A 19040-nucleotide genomic window follows, 5' to 3' on the forward strand; every position below is an offset into this window, starting at 1 on the left:
AATTATATATATTTTTTTTTAAAAAAATAATATTCAAATACACCACCACCACCACTTGCCAAATCCTCCTCCCGGCTCCCAGTATAGAATATGAAGCTCCGTGATATTACTTTATTTTTTTAAGGGCCTCTACATTTTATAGAGTAATTTATTTAAAAAATAGGTTTACAGGATTTGTAATAAATGAGTTGAAACATAAGTTCCAACTTTGCAAGTGTATGCATATATATATATATATATATATATATAGAGAGAGAGAGAGAGAGAGAGAGTTTAGAAGATGCATGTGATGTGACAACGTCATCTACAATTTCCCGTTCCTTTCGCCGGCTATTCTTTGTCTTCTTCTACTCTCTGCTCTGTTAAAACCGTTTTATGCTTAGCTTTTACTTCCTCTCTCTCTCTCTCTCAGGCGGTTCAGTCAGTGGCTCGATTGGTTGACCAGTTTAATATCAATTCTCCGATAGCTGCCTGCAACACAACAATGCCTCTTCCATGGCTGCTCATCATTTTCTCCTCCTTCACATATAAACTCGCTTTCTCCGAAGCTGCTCCCACTCATTCGGTTCCACCCAGTGACGCATTGTCGCTTCTGAGCTTAAAGAACGCGGTCTCCCTCGACCCCTCCAACCTCCTCTCCAGCTGGACCCCCTCCACCCATCACTGCCACTGGTACGGCGTCACCTGCGACGACGACGTTTCCCCAAGAATCATCTCCTTATCCCTTCCGAACAACATGCTCTCCGGCAGGATCGCGAAGAGCATCGGAAATCTCCGGTCTTTGGAGGTTCTTGAGCTTCAAGGTAACAACTTCTCCGGCAACATTCCCACCCAGATAAGCCGTCTTCACTCTCTACGCTTGCTTAACTTGTCTTGCAATTCGCTTTCTGGTCCCATACCCAATACACTGATTGGTTTAGGAAATCTACGAGTCCTTGATTTATCCAACAACCTGCTTTCTGGTAGGCTTATGATTACGGTGAGTGGTAAATGTGACACCTTGAACCATCTGAGGCTTTCTCATAACTTTCTGACCGATAATATCCCCCCCCAGATTGGCAAATGCTGGAACTTGAGTACCCTTTTGCTTGATGGGAACATATTACAAGGTGGGATCCCTCCAGAGATTGGCCGGATTTCCGAGCTCCGGGTTCTCGATGTTTCTAGGAACAGTCTCACTGAAAGGATCCCACAAGAGCTTGGCAATTGCAACAAGTTGTCTGTTCTTGTGTTGACTAATTTGGTTGGCGATTCTTCAGTACTTGAGGGGGATAGCTCTAGCTCTAGCTCTAGCTCTAGCTCTAGGGATGAATTCAATGCCTTTGTGGGGGGTATTCCTTCTGGAGTCTTGTTGCTTCCGAGCTTACAGGTTTTGTGGGCTCCCAGAGCCAACCTTGGTGGACGGTTACCAGGTGATTGGAGCAATTCGTGCTCGCTCAGAATACTCAACTTGGGGCAGAATTATATCACTGGTGTGCTACCAGAAAGTTTGGGATTGTGTAAGAATCTAGGTTTCTTGGATTTGAGTTCAAACAATTTGGTGTGGTACCTCCCTTCTCAGCTGCGGATTCCATGTATGGCATACTTCAACATCAGTCGGAACAACATATCTGGTGTTCTTCCAAGTTTTCAGAAAGGCAGCTGTGATGTTGCTACTGTGATGATGATCTCTTATGGACAATATCCTATTTTCCTAGATAAAGAAGATGATATTCAGAATGCCCACTTCAACATTAATACCCTTTGTGGAGTGACTTCTGTAATCATTCATGATTTTAGTTGTAATAGCCTCACCGGTTCACTACCTTTGTTCTCTCTAGGAGACGAGTTCTTGGCAACCAATCGTAAGTTCTCGTACAGACTGTTTTTGAATGATAACAAGTTTAATGGGCAACTTCCTGGTCGGATAGTTTCAAACTGCAATGGTCTCAAGAGTTTTTCTGTTAATTTGAGTGCAAACCAACTATCGGCTGGACTTTATCAAGCACTGCTTCTTGACTGTCTGCAGCTAATAGAGTTTGAAGTAGCGCACAATCAGATTGGTGGATCAATTGGTGCTGGTATTGGTGACTCGACTATGCTTCAACGCCTTGACTTGAGTGGAAATAAACTGTCTGGGCCTCTGCCTCATCAATTAGGGAAGCTGAAAGATCTGAAATGGATGCTTCTAGGAGGAAACAGCTTAACAGGAGCAATCCCTTCTCAATTTGGTCAACTGACTTCTCTCTCGGTTTTGGATCTATCTCACAATGCTCTCGCTGGAACTATCCCTGCGAGTTTGAGAAATGCCTCTAGTCTTGAAACTGTGTTGCTCGATCACAACAGACTTTTTGGGGAGATACCTTCTTCTTTCTCAGCCCTCTCTAGTCTTACTAAACTGGATGTTTCTTTCAACAACCTTTCTGGTCATATTCCACATCTTCAGCACTTGAGTGATTGCAATTCCTTCATAGGGAACAGATACCTTCATTCTTGCCCAGATCCATACTTTTTCCCACCAGCTGAGCTTCCTGTCCCACTTGAAGTTCATAAGTTGCACAGACACAGAAAATTGAAGTATTTCATAATCGCTTTGGTAACCTCTGCTTCTGTTGCACTATGTATACTCCTACTGATAGTTTTTGTCATTATTTTTGGGAGGAGAAAGCAGCTTGGTAGACTCACAAGCTTGAGAAGGAAAGTACTAGTGACCTTTGCAGATGCTCCAACTGAACTGAGTTATGATAATGTGGTTAGAGCTACTGGGCATTTCAGCATTCAGAATCTAATAGGTAGAGGTGGCTTTGGGTCAACTTACAAGGCAGAATTGGTCCCAGGTTTCCTTGTAGCTGTGAAGAGGCTCTCTATAGGTAGGTTTCAAGGCATTCAACAATTTGATGCAGAAATAAGAACATTAGGAAGAATTCGACACAAGCACCTTGTAACTCTTATTGGATATTATGTGGGAGAGGCTGAAATGTTCCTAATTTACAATTATCTTTCTGGTGGAAACCTTGAAACCTTCATACATAACAGATCAGGCAAAAATGTAGAATGGATGGTTATCCACAAGATAGCAAGTCACATAGGACAGGCCCTTGCTTTCCTTCACTACTCCTGTGTTCCCCGGATAGTTCATCGGGACATAAAGCCCAGCAACATCCTGCTTGATGAGGAGCTTAATGCCTACCTGTCAGATTTCGGGTTGGCTAGGCTCCTGGAAGTGTCTGAGACCCATGCCACAACAGATGTTGCAGGCACCTTTGGGTATGTAGCACCAGAATACGCAACCACATGCAGGGTTTCTCACAAGGCTGACGTTTATAGCTTTGGTGTTGTGCTGTTGGAACTGATGTCAGGGAAAAAGTCACTTGATCCATCATTTTCGGATTACGGGAATGGGTTCAATATTGTGACATGGGCCAAGTTGCTGATCAAGGAAGGCCGTTTTTCTGAGCTGTTTTCTCCTGAATTATGGGAAGCAGGGCCTAAGGAGAATTTGTTAGGACTCTTAAGGATCGCGTCAACTTGCACGGTGGAGATGCTTTCCATTCGGCCATCAATGAAGCAGGTTCTTGATAAATTGAAACAGTTGAAAAATTAAAAACATCCCACAATAACTACTACTAGACACTCGTGGGAAGGTGAAGCTGCTCATGTCTACATGATATTCCTTTCATTGAGGTGATCACTGTCATTTAGACGCTAGCTCCTTTTGGAAAATGCACACATACATGCATAGAAATATATGCTCTTACACATACATGAAGACACATACATGCATAGATACACACTTATAATACACATAAACTTGACAATTTTCATCTCAAAATTCATGAAAAAAAAAAAAAAACAGGTTTGATCTTGTAGATTTGAACTTTTCCCCCCTCTTTCTGCTTTGACTTAAATGAGCTTATGATCAGTATTTCAGTAGTTCTTCAGTTAATGGTTTAGGATGCACTTTTCTTAGTGAAGAGCATATAGAAACACATGAAATCTTCCTCTGTATAGATATTTCCACTGGTAACTCAGAAACATAGTGACTAATGACATCAAATACCTCTAAAGGTTCAGCTTATTCTCTCACTCCACTAAATCACTATAATAAACTCGTATGTATCTTGTTTATGTTACATTATGTGTAATCTGTTGGTGTTATGTGTGTTGCCCAATGTTCACTTCTCATGATCAATTGGGAATAAATTTGACAGGGAAACAAGACGTCATTTTCCTGCGGTTGTTCGTAGGTGAAATTCCAGTGGAATTGTGGCTGCTAGGACTTGAGTTCTCGTGATCCTTTTGCCCACTATTAAGGTGTTAAACAGTTTCCATGATCTTTCTTTCTTTTTATTTTTTCTCTTTAATTTTTTTTCAAAAGTTGTTTGTACTATTAGTGATTTTCTTAACATGTTAGCCATGTTATTAAAACTGTTTACCTCTTTTCTGCAAGATCAGTTTGCAGGTTATTGCGGCAGGTAGAGCATGCGAAATCTTCAACTGAAATTTATGGTGTACATTATACAAACAGCTAGTTGGACTTTAAACATTTTATCACCATGGCTATGAGACTTTTTATCAATAATACCCTTGTTAGAATCTTACAGCAGTTTTACAGGATTGAACAATTTTGAGTTGGCATTGTATGTAGAAGATCTATTTGTATGTCATGAAATTTTATAAGAAGAGAGCAAAGGAAAAGACACCTTGAAAAGTTTACAAGAAGTTGTAGTCAGGCACAGTACCTAAAATAGGTATGCAATGAAATTCAGTTCAAAACCATCAATTTCTTCAGGAGTTAGGCTCTGTTGCTCGAATTTCTGGGTCCATGGATTGGGTCACAAAAGGCATATAATTTCTGCAGCATAACTAATACGATTAAAAGGGCTGAAAATATATGAAATTAACTAAGCCTAAAAAAAAACAAAAGAAAAAAAGAAAAAGGGCAACACCATCAGATCAGATCCTCAAGCTGAAGATGATTACCAAGCTCGAATCATGGATTCACTCTCTGGCAGAGTTTTAACTCAGCTCGGTCAGAAGTATGTTCTGCACAACATAGAAAACCCAATTCTCGGTAAAGGTTTTAACTGAAGCAATGCAACTTGGCATTGCATCAATAAGATTTTATCAGAACCTTGTTGCCTTTGTATGTTTGGGTCTGATACACAAAGGTTTGTGATCGAGGAGCTTTTAGGTCATCACATACTGGGGTTCCAATATAAAGGCCTGATCCAGTTAAGCAAACACCTTGTACCTCTATCAAAAAGTGGGGTTTCAATATATGTTGGACAATTATATGATTAAAATATAGATCCAACATTATATATATATATATATATATATATATATATATATATACACAAAGAGAAATACTAGATACTATAATTCTATCCAATAAAATTGACATGACTCTCCCGACTAACTCTTAGATTAATCCTCTTATTAAATAATAATAAATAAAAAATCCAATGATTGATTTGAAGTGATACGCCAACATTGTTGAACAATTGTTAGATAAAAAAAATTCATATAAAAATGAAGTTAAAGACCTAAGAAGTTGGTCAAGGTCCTTATGAGCTTGAGATTGAGGAGTGAGGATAGAGATAACTGCTTCGCGCACTAGCCCCGATATATCCTTTTTGTTTTTTAAAATGCTACATACATTTTAAATGCACAATCGTTAACGTGACAATAAAAATCAACATTATATTTTAAATGACTCACCATAAGATTTTAGATGTAATAGTGACTTTCATTATTACATATGAGAGTGTGCACTTGGAGTACATTTAGCATTTCTCTCTTTCTTTTCTCCCACTCTTCCTTAGTCAGTCCCACAATTCTAAAAAAACCAAAGCTGTTTTCTTCTCTTTTTTTCCTTTTCGGTGGTTGAGGAAGAAAAAGTGACACGACTGCAGTCAGCAATGCCCGTGTTCAATGGCTGGAAATTCTTCTCAGATTCATATAAACATACATGGACCTAATAACCTAAAAGACCCATTAACATAATAGACCCATAAAGGCCCACTACCTAGTTAGGCCATTAAAAAAGCCCACTATTATATACCCATTACAGATGTATTTAAGCCATCACGGCAATCACTAATTTTTCTCGCACTTTCTGTACACACAGGATATTCATCGACTGATTTGATACTCTTTTTCAAAAGAAAGTAAAATACATGTTGCCAAAATATACATAGAGCATATAGATTCAACAAGAAACACCAACATTGACCGGCTATTAACATTCCGGATCACCTCACGTTCTCAAGCCCCGACGAGGTAATTTCAAGACATAATTCACAAGACCAGCAATTACATGAACACAAGAAATGGAAAAAAAAAAAAAAATGAAATAGAAAAATCCGCTGAAAGATATAATTGCATAAAGCTCCCCCATCAGTAAGAAGTGTGTATAGAAGCAGAATAACCACCTGCAACTAAGTCTTACAGCATTACTACTTTTCAGCACACTTGTACTACAGATATAAGGAACGGAAGCTCACCTTTCGCAAGACAGCATCAGGGAGTACCACCACCCTGTCTTGCCTTGAGGACAAGTTCCTCAGTGGTGGTGCCAATAATCTCATTAGCCCGTTTCAGCCCAATGCAGTAATATCGTCCAACGCTATCCTGAACTCAAATTTAAGTATCCAATCAGAAGACAGTGTGAAGCAAACATTAGAAACAAATCGAGAATGGATCAATATCATTATGAATGTCTTACACAGCAATTTTGTCCTTCAGCAACAAAATTTATTTGTGCTACATATTATTCCCTGAGTAGCATTCAGCTAGCATAAGTTGGCAAGTTTACACCGCCACCAAGCAACAACATACGTATAACATTTCCAGTCATTAATGCCATATTTAGTCTTGGTACGACTATTACAGAACAAGATCCTTTCCATTTCATTTGAACTGGATAATATCTAGTTAGTTATAGTAAATGAGTATTTTTGTTTTTTTACTTTTTGAAGGGACAAAAAAATATCCATCCATTATAACTAACTGGATATTCTCCAGTTCAAATAAAATGGAGAGAATCTTATTTCAACTATTACAACAATAAATGAACCATTTGATGAACTTTTGGATTTAATACGTGATATGGATATAAATAAGAATAGGGCCCAAAGGCTTTTTTAACCTCCTGCATACAAACAACTAGTGCATAGCTACAGTCTTTCACGTAGCAAACAATCATACATTCTACCAGGGACCATCTCTTAAAAGCCTCACTTTAAAAGGGGTCTCCATCCCCAAAATCAAGTATTGACCTCTCTCTAAACTCTTTCCATTCAGTTTTATTCTCAGAGTTATTTACTGACATAAGCATCGGAAGCTTCTCAGTCCCTTGGGGGCTGGCGGTTTTCTAGTAACCTTTTCTTTTTTTTTTGCAGGTGACCTGTCATCTAGTCCAACTGTGCAAAAATTTGCTTCAACAGTATGATTATCTTTTTGCACCTAATCGATGTAATAAAGACTCCTACTCATCCAACTGAAAATTTTTCAGGGTCTTTATACGATCATGTAAGTTAGAATGATGTCAATGACAAATTGACAATTTTATTGGAAATTAAAATCCAGTAAAAGTAAATTCAAGTTTGATCAGGGAGCGAATTGTAGGAGTCTCACCCGAGCAATAATTCCTAGTTTCTCTAACTTTTGAACTGCATCATCCACATCAAAATTACAGCTTTCATGAAACTCTTCTCTTATTAGTTCCTCACACCGCACATCGAGATCCTATTTCACATTGTCAAGAAGTTATATCAATAGTGCAATAAAGAATCCACACCATATATTCAATAATTGTTCGGAAGACGATTAAAATAAAGTAAGGCAGAGCCAATTCTGACACATGCCTGTCTTGTAGCTTTGCCCTGTTCCATCAATACAAAGAAAGAAAGCATCACCTCTTTGACCTGCATAATAATAAAATGGGGTGCTCTAAACATTTCAAAATGTCATTGCATATAAGATAGACCTCAATCAGGCCTAATACTTGGTCATAAAATTCAATATGGAAAAATAAGCAAACAAAGTATCAATGGCAGTAACATGCCCCATTAAATAATGGCATCAATCTGTCTAACCTTGTTAGTCATGTAAAATATGACATCAATTATCCAGCTCATCATATGCAAAAATATCCCTCATAAATCAAGGCCTGAATTTATAACAGTTCAGGTAATAACTTGAACTCTTTCCAAGCTTTTTAACTCCATTACCAAACTCTACACTAGCAAGTAGTTCCAACATGAACGATGGATATGAATACAGGATATGATTCATTAAAGATGGGGCAATATGAGTGTTTATTGTTTTGGTCTCTGTTCATGTTATAATAAAATATGACCACTATATCGCACGATAATTTAATCAGGCTAGCATTTTTTACTCATACCACAGAGGGTAGGCATCATGAAAAACAAAAGGGTCAAAGATGTCACATACCCTTCTTAGGTTTCCCATTATGATTATGCATTTTCTACACTGGAAAAATGCCATATCCTGACCTCCCAATTCACACAACCCCCCCCCCCCCACACCACCACCACTTTTTTTTTTTTTAAAAAAAAGATAATACATAGCCTTTGGTTAGTTGACTATATCCCTACATATTATAGCCAGTACACAATCGATAAGACCCATTATTACCTACCAGAGTGTGTGAGAGAAAGAAGGGGGAGGGCGAACCCCCACACAGAAATTAATAGTGAAAATTCATGCAACTTACTTCCTGTTGAATCACATCATCGCACAAGTGAAGAAGAGTACCCTTCCCACTATCCAGTTGTTTGTCATACATGGACTGGGTTATCAAGTTCTGATATGTGGCTAAGTTTTGCTGAAACCTACAAGCAGTTGAAGAAAAGATAACCATGTTAGTAACAACAAAAAGTCATAAATGAAGATGAACCAAACAATAAAAGACACAGAGGCACCAAGTTATTATGCATGCACAGGCAGCCAAAGACATATGGTAAAGACTAGAAGATCTGCAATCAGCACCCAAGGGCAAATACACAATCAGTGAATCTAACCTATGATTCTACTCAGAAATTGTTCTCATCTGACTAACCCACACTGTAGCATTCTCAGAAAGAGAAGGTGAAACAAAAGATAGATAATCGTTTGACCAGGTCAACTTTTCTAACAATGATTTTCTAAGTGAACTTATCCTACGGTAAAATTAGAATGCAGACCAACAGCTATGTGCAACACTGATATTCATCAAATAAGTAATATACATCCATATGCACTAAATTCAAAGAAAAAAATAAATTACTGTAAAATAAATTAAAGTACTTAACGTGAAGTATGTCTTAGCACAATAACCAATCACGGTGGATAGAATGGCAAAGATGACCCATAAATCACCTTTAGGCATTTCAACTGAACCAAAGACTGCAACCTGTGAACAAGACATGGAAAGCACATTGGAAAAAATTGGGCCAAAGGTAAACAGTAAAACAAATGGACTTAATTAGTACCAAAACACTGACCAGCCCAACTATAGCAGACACAAGGAACTTGACCCAGTCCATTGGAGTTAATCCTGGGTTTTTCTTCTCGGGCTGTGAAAGGTAAAAAGTTCCAATCCAAGGTTGTCAGTCATGCATACTTCAAGGAAAAATAAGGTGACAGAGACTCACAAGAATTATTTCCATATCAGCCACAGAGAGAGAGTGAGAGATAGAGAGTGCAGGCAAGTGACTCACAAGAACTATTTCCATATCAGCCATTGGAATGTTTTTGAAATGCTTCACATATATTCCTCGTTCTGTTCTCAATTTTGTACTCGCTCGCCTGAAGTCACGCCGTTCTTAGATGTCAATAAATTACTTTTATGGTCTTCTCAAGATTAGTTTAAGAGAGTATCAACCCAAATAACAATGTAGATAATCCCCCCGCCTCCACCATTCCCCAGCCACTCCCCCACCAAAAAAGGAATCCCATAGCTTATTGAGTGCATAATCTGTAGAATCTTCTACAATATACACTATGTACCACCTTAAGGCACACATTTTCTTATGCAAAAAGAACATTCTTCTCAAGTCAAGGTTCAAGAAGTTCAAAGATGTTGATACTATTCAACAGCTACCATCAATTTGTTTCAAAAGGGTATCAACCCAAATAACAATGTAGATACTATTCATGGCATAGAATGCACACAGCTGGAACTGATAGGGGTTAGAAGAGCCTTTGCAGAGCAACACTAAAACCGAGAGAGAGAGAGAGAGAGAGAGTTTATGAGTAAAGGTTGAAGAGGGACGAGGAGGAAGAGTGCCATTGAATGAATTTTTTAGACAATATTGTCGCATCTAAGGGTTTTTTCTGATTGGTTAAAAAGAGATAATAACAAAAACTTATCAATCTTCGTCCTCAGACAAGTCACCTGTTATCGTACCATTTGTCGATGTCACTCTTTATCATCTACTGTAATCTTGAGAAGCCGAGAGACAATGAAGAAGAAGACGGGCAGCTCCGCCTCTGTTTTTCAGTTTTCTTACAATCGGGTGTTTTGTTTTGTTTTTGTTCTTATTTGTGTGATTGGAGCCCAAGTTTGTTGTTTTAGCCCACATGTTAGTTCAGGTAAGTTTATTGTATTGAAAAAAAAGTAGGGGATTGTCCATCTGAAAGTTTAACCAAAAAATCAAACAAAGAAAAAAGCAAACAAAAATGGTAAGGGGGTGACAAAGGCAATTTGGACATCACAAGTCAAAAATCTGTATGTGCGGTTCACGTGCGCAACTTTCCATCTATTTCGACATCAAAATCTAACAGATTGTGTAAATTGCAATTTGAAGAGGCCAAGTATCAAAAATTGACGTTTGGAGGCATCTTTGCAAAAGTGGAATCAGCTTGGGGGAATTATTGAATTAAGTATAGTTTCACTGATAAAATAACCACCTAATAGATCTAGTTAGGAATGGGGAAAACAAGTATCAATTCAACCATGTGAGGAATTCTTCACAATAACATGTTGAAAAACAATATATTAGTAAACAAAAATACAAAGCAGTACCTGTAGACGACAATTATCCTATCAAAGGTAGGTTCTTCAATTGTGATCTTGCCCAGCAAATTTCTTACACTGGAGAATACAGCACTAAATGTCACGAAGTAGCAAAAAATATATGTATATGTGTAATAAATTCAGGATTAATAACTATGTTCATAGAATATTAAAAACAAAAATCCTGAGTTGCAGAAAACATATGGGAGAAGGAAAAAAATCATGTTGAGGATGAGAAAAAAAAACAAAATGTCCCAAATAGCTCAGGCACCAGAGAACAATGTCAGAATACTGCTATATAAACATATCTCAATTGTTGAATGGAATTTGCAAATCTAAGATTAACTCAAAAAATCCAAGTGACCAAGAACAAGGACAGCCACATTTAAACTGCTTAGAATGGCAAGCATAAAATCCAAAAGCTGTGGTACTTAAACATGTTCCATAATAAGTGTGTCAGCCATAATAACTGCAATATGGAGAAGCCATATACGACCTTAGTTCCATATTTTCAAGACGGATTCGTTCAACAACTAGATCATCAGCACATGCTTCAGAGTTAATATCTTCCTGCTTCTTTGGATCCTCCTTATGCTGTCTACTTGACCTTTTCAAAAGCTTTTCCAGCCTGCAAGCACCATACACCAGAAAAGGGAGAAAAAAAAATGTGTGAAGCAGGTTAAATTTAAACAATGAGAAATTAAATTCGAATTAAAATCACTTCACATAATAAATTAACCTGTTATCTTACAAATTAACAGCTTATGAACCATGATATTTGTTTACTGACACAGAGTAAAGCTATTTACTCAATAGTGCTAATGATACCAAAAGGTGTTGTCTTAAAAAGGGACCATTGGGAGAACCATAAAATGATACCAATATCGAACTGCAATGTCATAACACTTTGATTAATAAAGAATTAATATTAGAAATAAAATAATACTATATCTTATAAATAGTTACATGGACTGTTAATTATTTGCTTAATGAAATACTAACTCATAAAAAAACTAATATTTTATTGAAACCATACAAAATACTGTATCAAAACTAAGCAATTAAATAAAAGTCAAAACTAATAAATTTGAGTTAAGTTTTTCTCCACCAATCATTCTCTCTCTCTCATATCAAACCCCCTCCCCCCGGGTTCCTTCATTGTCCGCTTTTTCTCTCTATTTCAAATCCAAAATACACCAACCATCAATGATGCAACAGGCCCCCATTCCTCACTCCCCGTCTTTCCCTTTCTTACTCACTCAACATTAAACACCGCAAAAAGAAGAAAAAGTCCACCTATGGTTAGAGACAAAACAAGCTACAAAGAAAAAAACAGTGTTAAGAATTTGTATGAGATGGGCTAAGATCTTTTCTAAAACAGCGAGACAGGCTGATGCAAGGGGCTAGGCATAAAATGTTGGTCCACCTAGTTTAATTTAGGCCCAATTAATTAATGGGGTTATTAGTATTTAATTTTCAAGAATCAAGGGTGTTTTTGTAATTCAATAAATGGGCATTGCCCTAGATTGTTTTGGGTAAGTCAATAAACAGGTGTTGCCTTAGCCGCAAGTCTATTTAAGTAAGAATTGATTCTCTTTTCTCTCTCTCTCTCTCTCTCTTCCGCCCAACTTCTTCTTTCTTTCTCTCTTCTCTCTCTTTCGCCCTCCTTGACTTTTTTTCTCTCCCCTTAGCTTCTTCTATCTCCCCTTTTAGCTTCTTTCTCCTCTCTTTCCCCTACTTACTCCTACTTTCACTTTGTGATTATGGTGATTATTGTTTGTCCTTCATCACAGGCCAAGATCTCGAGGATTTCCTATTTGGTTGAGATGAGGTCTTTGGCTTTTGGGTTATGATTTGCATCTAACCTTTACTGTTTTGAGGAGTTTAAAGAAAATGAAAACTCACCAATAACCATGTTTTGGACAGAAACAAAACCACCTAAAAGGTTGGACAAGCAAATGGTTTGCCAGCTGGACCCACCAGTCAAGAGTTTTAGGCGGTTCTTTTAAAATAACAGTTCTACGAGTTGATGATGTTGTTAAAATATGCCAAATACAAGATTACGCAAGTGATGTGACTGATGCTTTACTCTTCATGTATAACAAATTTAAACAAAAAGTATTTAGCTATATTAAATCTCAACCATGAATATTCTAACTCCAACACTATTTTGAGAACAATCAACAGATTTATTAAAGTCCAAAAGCACTTACCTGGTTAGCCTCAAAAGATATCCCCAGAAACGTGCAATAATCATATCCACTTTCTCCATGAAAAAGTAATCAGTTGTCCGATCAATTCCAATACCACGCCGGAATATAATATACTAAGAGTTAAAACAAAAAAGATGAATATTAGCTTTCTAGAAAGAGAGAGAGAGGGGTCAATTAGTACCCAGCTCAAACAAGTCAAAGAGTTAAAAAAAGCTAGGGTTTTTATATCTATATGGTATTTACCAAAGGTCTTCTTTCAATAATTTCAGGCCAGAATAAAGTACTGTGCAACTACTAGTCAAAGAACATGTACTCAAATAAAGAGAGCGTCAGTACAATAATAAAGAATAGAACAGTCCTTACAATCCTGGAGTTTCTTGAATCAAGTTGTCCAAGTGAATAAATATGGTTGATAATAAAACTATCCATCACTTGTCAAGAGAAACATTTAACAAGTCAAATTATCTGATGTAACTTTACATTAGACAACCCTCTCAGCCATAACCATTTCAAAAGACCAAACAAGTTGAAGAACTAAGTATAGAAATGAGAACATAACATGAATAAGAAATAGAAAACCCACGCACCATGTCTCTTCACCTTGAATAGGACCATGTATTAAGATAAGCATAAAAGATGATAAGAAAGAAACAACCCATGCATGGTGTATCTCCCCCTTTGTAAGGACGTCTTAAATTTAACTTCTTGTTTATTTGATAACGAGGATCCCGCATGGCCACTTTGTGTACCCACCCCTGTTAGGTAAACTTCAGACCCATGTAAAACTCACTCCACATGGATCGGATAATACTCCGGCTTCACTGGTGAGCTGGCCCCAAGGAATTGTTTGTACTTAAGGGGATTTGAACCTTAGACCTCATGGACTACCACAAAGACCAAGACTCTTACCACTTGAATTTAACTTGTTATGTCAAGAATTTGTATGGTTACGGATCATTAAATCATTCAAGAGGAGGGAGGGGGCGTTGGAGGGGGAGAGAGAGAGAGTAGTGGCAGAGCCAAGATTTTTCTTTTGCATGGGCGGAATTAATAAAATAATATCATTTTTTTTCTCCGTAAATTGTTTTATCTCATGCAACCGATATAACTTATTCTTCGTAAAAGTTGACAGAAATCTATGCACAAATTAAACGAAAAAAATACAAAACTTAGATATTAAATTTTTTTATTTGACAAACAATTCTTTATTTTCTTCTTTAGCCACAAGAAAAACTGAACAAGTAACCAGAGAAAGAAAATGAAAAACAACAAAACCATAGCATCAACAATTATAATAATGTGTTTAGAAGAAAAAAAAAATCAAAATCAAGATGCCCACAAAAAAAAATCAATATTATGCTTACACCTAAATAATAAAGATCTCCCTCAGGCTTTAGTTCTCTATAAATTGTATCCTTTAGGCTTTTGCATTTTTTGCTTACAAAGAAAAGGAAGAAAGTGTGGGCATGGGGAGAGAAAACTAAAAAATAAAGGGAAGAGCCGAACTGCAAAAAAGGTAAGGAAAATCTGAAGAACAGTAATGGATAGGGGAAGAAAGTGTGAAAACATGTCATGTCATGTTTTGAAAGGTCATTTTATATTATCCTATTTTATTAGAGAGTCGGGCCATCATGTGAATTTTTAGTGGCTAACCTAGGAGCTTTTGAGTTTGGGCTTAAAAAATCCATAAAAAATTTTATTTCAAAATTTATGTTGTGAGAAGCCTTTTCTGTATAATTTTTTGGGAGTTTTGGCGGGTAGCATGGGTTTGGGCTTAAAAATTCCATGTAGTTTATTTTTATGGCTGAGGTAGTTTTTTTCTATTAAAAAAACTGGGAAAGGCCAGCTTGGGCTTGGGCTTGGGCTTAAAAAGCCCTTGTAAGATTATTATTATTATTGGGGGGGTGGGGGAGGTGGTTTGGGCAGGGCCAAGGGAACTGGGCCCCCTGTCTCTGCCACAGAGAGAGAGAGAGAGATGGTTTTAAATCACCCTCCTTACTGAGAAAAAGGAAGGAAATCTCACTCTGTTTGAACTTCAGAAAAAGAAAGCCATTCTTTTGATACTGGAGGAATAGTTAATTTTTCAGGTTTGGAAAGGCTACAAGGAAGCCTATTATTTCATCAACGAAAGGCGATTTTTCGCATATAACAATAATAATATTGTTTCACCGCAAGTAATCTTGTCTCGAGAAAAGGATAATACTAATTCCATCACATCTTGCTTCATGCATGTTTTAGAAACAGGCTTCAGTATGAAATACAACGATTTCCTTTCCCCATATAAAGATGAGAATGATTTCAGATATGCAAAAGTATGATAACATTGAAATTTAGACCTTTGGTTATGCATTGGAACTGATCTCAGTGATATCGCTTTATGACTCAGTACAACAACAAATTTAATATCAAAACCTGACAATGACGCTCCTTTCTGCCCATCCTTTAATGCTATTTGCATCATGCCTTGCTTGTAAAGGATTGTTGTTAATTTAGACACTTGACTTCCGACTGATTGGTTTGGACAGGATTCAAGGACGATAACAACTAATTTACACAAAGTGGAGAAGGAAGCACCATACTAAAGACAAACAACCTACTTCTTTACAGTTTTCCTCAATAACAACTTTAGTTAGTCATTTTATGGATCATTTTGTGATTAGCTCAACTATCTTTCTTACAATCCTACATATGAGCAAAGCGAGGCCCAAGTAGCCACATTCAGATGGTAGCCATAAATCCTTCCCCATTCCCCCATCCCCTTTTCCAAACCTACGTATTGTGAACCTCTACCCTTCAGACAATTGACACTCACAAACCAGTCATTTCCATAAGAAACTATCAAATGCTGGCAAACTTTTATATGTTAAATTTAAAGCAATACCTTATCAGAAAAATCTGGAAGGTTTGGGTGAGGATGCTCAGCAAAATATTTCTTCAAAAGCTTCTTGTCAAGCTACATATCAAAACAGAACATACAGATCAGCAAATGTAAAGAGCACATGGAAATATCCAAAGGTACATTGTGACACAAATTTATCACAATGTTTAAGTACAAACCTTAGATTCATCAACCCTGATTGGAAGATTTAGAAGATACTGCCCTGAAAGTGCAACATCAATTTCCTCGTCACTTGTTATCTTGAAATTGCTCTTGTCCATCACCTGTAGGCATTTGTAATGCGAGCAAGGATGAAAACAGCACAATATTGAAGAGTTCAAAATACTATATAACTCATATCTAAGAAAAAAAACGAAACTATCCCACAGTAAATGAATAATTTAACACTATAGGCATGTTGCATGGACATGAAATGTCCCAATAGAATTGAATGGTTTTATTGCGTTTCACATATCATAAAATGGTACAAATTCACTATCATTGATGCAGCAATTTGTGAAATGGAGTCATCACCACAACTAATGATATGGTATCTCAATATCAATACTATTAGTATTTTCTTTCTCACTTAAAAAAGAGAATCATTTGTTACAATGTCTACTCTTTTCCTTTCTCTTTTGGTTCCATTGGAGTCCAAATGTGCTCTAAGAACAAAACAATAGAAAGTTCCCATAATACCTGAAATAAGTACATCAGGAAATTTTGTTCAAGTACATCAATTTCTTCAGGCGATAGGTTCTGCTGCTCCAATTTCTGAGCCCCATGCACAGGGTCAAAGAGGGAGTACAGTTGCTGTAAACACAAATTACCAGCAAAAATATGTGAAAATAGCAAAACAAAAAACAAATTCAGAGAACAAATATAGCAATGAAAGTTTTCTGTCAATAGTTCCAAGACAAGAAGATAATACCATCAGATCCTCAAATTGCAGAAGATACCAAGCTCGAATTGTGTACTCAATTCTTTTGCAGAGCTTTAAAAACTCAGTCCGGTCAGAATTATGTTCTGCAGAATGCAGAAACAGTAAAGGTCCGGTTAACAATAATCGAAACAGCGTGCTGCCAAAAACGAACAAATAAACTCTTGCATCAATTTATTTATTTATTTTTTTAAAAATGATTAAATCAAAGACAAGTTTTATTTTAGTATTCGTATGTAAATATTTTGAGTAATAAAGGCAATGTTCATTGCCTACACAATTGACTTGAAATAAAAGTGCAACTTAATTAAGAACCCCAGAGCTTATACCTATATTGCAACATTTCCTAAACCCCACAAGTGAATATGGATAAGACACAACACAGAACGTTTAGTAAAGTCGAGAGCTGATTGACACAGAGAACATTCAGCAAACTTGTAGCATATTTAAAAATAAAAATAAAAATAAAACATAAAAAATTGTGAGAATATCTAAAAATGACAAAATTAATCAAGCAATAAATTCAAAATCTAGTAGCAGAGATTATACAGCAGCATTATAGTGTCATAAAATACTATAATTTGCGCACAAAAAAAGCGCCACAGCAACCGATTTTCAGTTTTAGAGAAACAGAGACGACCAAGACAAGAAATTCCAAAGAAAACCCACCAAACACCAGGCAATGAGAAATCCAGAAACGAATACGAAAAGTGGTATATATGTGTGCGCGTTACCAATGAGGTTAGCCAAGGTCATGATGAGCTTAGGCTTGAGAATTGGAATGACGGATTCACGCTCCAATCGAATGATTTCTTTCTTCTGCCCGCTCATTCTGTTGCGAACGAGGTATAACCGACAAACCCAACGCCACAGAAATTCCAAACAACAAGAGCTCTCTCCCGTTCTCCCTCTCTCTCTCTCTCTCTCTCAAGGCTTTAAATTTGAAAGCAAAAGCTTAGGGAGACTCCTGAGGTTAACTGGGAGTATTTTGTAGTGGAGTCCATCTCCGGTATGGGATTACTTTGTAAGAGAGGAAGGAAGGAAGAGGAAAACAGTAACTGACCCACGAGTTTAAAAACCGTCTTTGTCTTTTATTATGTTTCCTTTTTAATTCCCATTTACGGCTATTGGCTTTCTTTGATAGTAACATAAAAAGGTGGTTTTAATGGGTAACTCAATTGGTTGAAAATTACGTCATATGAAGTAGAGGTTACTAGTTTGAATCTTTTCACCTCATTTTGTGTGAATATGTCAAAAAATATTAATAATAATAAAAAATAAAAAATGTTTCGAAATGATAGCTCAATCGGCTGTAGATTACGCCTAATAAAGTGGAAGTCACTAGTTCGAATCTCTCATCCCCTTTTTCTTGTGTGAACATGTTAAAAAATAAATCAAAAAATCAAAAATACCTACTTTTAAATCTTATGGGAATGTTGACATAAAAGGTGATAGGCAATGATAATGTACAGGTTAATTTTTTTAAAGTTGACACATAGTAAGCACACAAAAAACATGTGAAAAAAAATTAACTTGTATATGTGACAACTATTCTCTTCTCTTCTAATATATATATATAATTCAATTTAGAAGAGAATAGGTTTTTGGGATTTTTTTTTTTTTTTGTCCACATAAGGGAATGGGAGAAAATTCGATTTAATGACCTTCGAGTTTCACTGTGTATAGTTTTTAGCCTACTGAGTTTTGTTTTTAGTTATCAAACAGCTTGAATTTTGAAGTTTTTCTTAGAAGTATACGTGCTGGATATTCGTATCGTTCTGAAATGCACGTCATTGGTTTGATACTGGCTTTCACAACGGCGAGCCATGTATGTTGTGGTTCTAATGTGTGCTAACTTCCTCATAAGTAAGGGTATCCATTTCCATGGTTCACATGATTCAATTATATATGCTCCCAGCAAAGGGATTTAGCCATTTCTATATAATTATATTGGACTGGGTGATGAAAAGCTCTATTATAAAGACCAGGTTGGGGAAACTT

The 19040-nt window shown here is 36.8% G+C and overlaps 2 protein-coding genes and 1 long non-coding RNA gene across 4 annotated transcripts; 1 reads left to right on the forward strand and 2 right to left on the reverse strand.

Moving 5' to 3' along the window:
• Positions 1 to 118: 118 nt before the first annotated feature.
• On the forward strand, positions 119 to 4523 carry LOC132180345 (LRR receptor-like serine/threonine-protein kinase RPK2). Of its 2 annotated transcripts, none has more exons than XM_059593139.1 (3): positions 119 to 3663; positions 4191 to 4293; positions 4435 to 4523. In XM_059593139.1, exon 1 carries the CDS (start codon positions 485 to 487, stop codon positions 3581 to 3583), a length of 3099 nt encoding a protein of 1032 aa, XP_059449122.1. In that variant the 5' UTR covers positions 119 to 484; the 3' UTR covers positions 3584 to 3663; positions 4191 to 4293; positions 4435 to 4523. The 2 variants fall into 2 exon arrangements, with proteins under 2 accessions (XP_059449122.1, XP_059449123.1); XM_059593140.1 differs by having other exon boundaries at positions 4430 to 4511.
• Positions 4524 to 4747: 224 nt separating this feature from the next.
• LOC132180346 (uncharacterized) lies at positions 4748 to 5226 on the reverse strand. Its single transcript, XR_009440135.1, has 3 exons — positions 5114 to 5226; positions 4929 to 5025; positions 4748 to 4834 (listed from the first exon to the last, which is right to left on the reverse strand). It is a non-coding gene; the product is annotated as an uncharacterized LOC132180346 (long non-coding RNA).
• Positions 5227 to 5956: 730 nt separating this feature from the next.
• On the reverse strand, positions 5957 to 18099 carry LOC132180885 (uncharacterized). The gene is made up of 16 exons (XM_059593870.1): positions 17774 to 18099; positions 17031 to 17125; positions 16799 to 16912; positions 16279 to 16383; positions 16103 to 16174; positions 13222 to 13334; positions 11505 to 11636; positions 11018 to 11086; positions 9711 to 9798; positions 9495 to 9566; positions 9303 to 9403; positions 8726 to 8843; positions 7851 to 7910; positions 7621 to 7731; positions 6489 to 6615; positions 5957 to 6416 (listed from the first exon to the last, which is right to left on the reverse strand). The coding sequence occupies exons 1-15, from the start codon at positions 17868 to 17870 to the stop codon at positions 6505 to 6507; spliced, it is 1458 nt and encodes a 485-aa protein (XP_059449853.1). The 5' UTR covers positions 17871 to 18099; the 3' UTR covers positions 5957 to 6416; positions 6489 to 6504.
• Positions 18100 to 19040: the final 941 nt, after the last annotated feature.

This window comes from Corylus avellana, chromosome ca5 (genome assembly GCF_901000735.1).
Source record: "Corylus avellana chromosome ca5, CavTom2PMs-1.0".
Taxonomy (NCBI): Eukaryota; Viridiplantae; Streptophyta; class Magnoliopsida; order Fagales; family Betulaceae; genus Corylus; species Corylus avellana.

Coding starts and splice junctions, on each gene's coding strand:
- LOC132180345 (XM_059593139.1), top strand. CDS start 485: ATGCCTCTTCCATGGCTGCTCATCATTTTCTCCTCCTTCACATATAAA.
- LOC132180885 (XM_059593870.1), bottom strand. CDS start 17,870: ATGAGCGGGCAGAAGAAAGAAATCATTCGATTGGAGCGTGAATCCGTC. Junction 7,911..8,725: donor ATGATGTGATTCAACAGGAA/GTAAGTTGCATG, acceptor ATTATTATGCAG/GTCAAAGAGGTGATGCTTTC. Junction 6,616..7,620: donor AACTAGGAATTATTGCTCGG/GTGAGACTCCTA, acceptor ATTTGAGTTCAG/GATAGCGTTGGACGATATTA.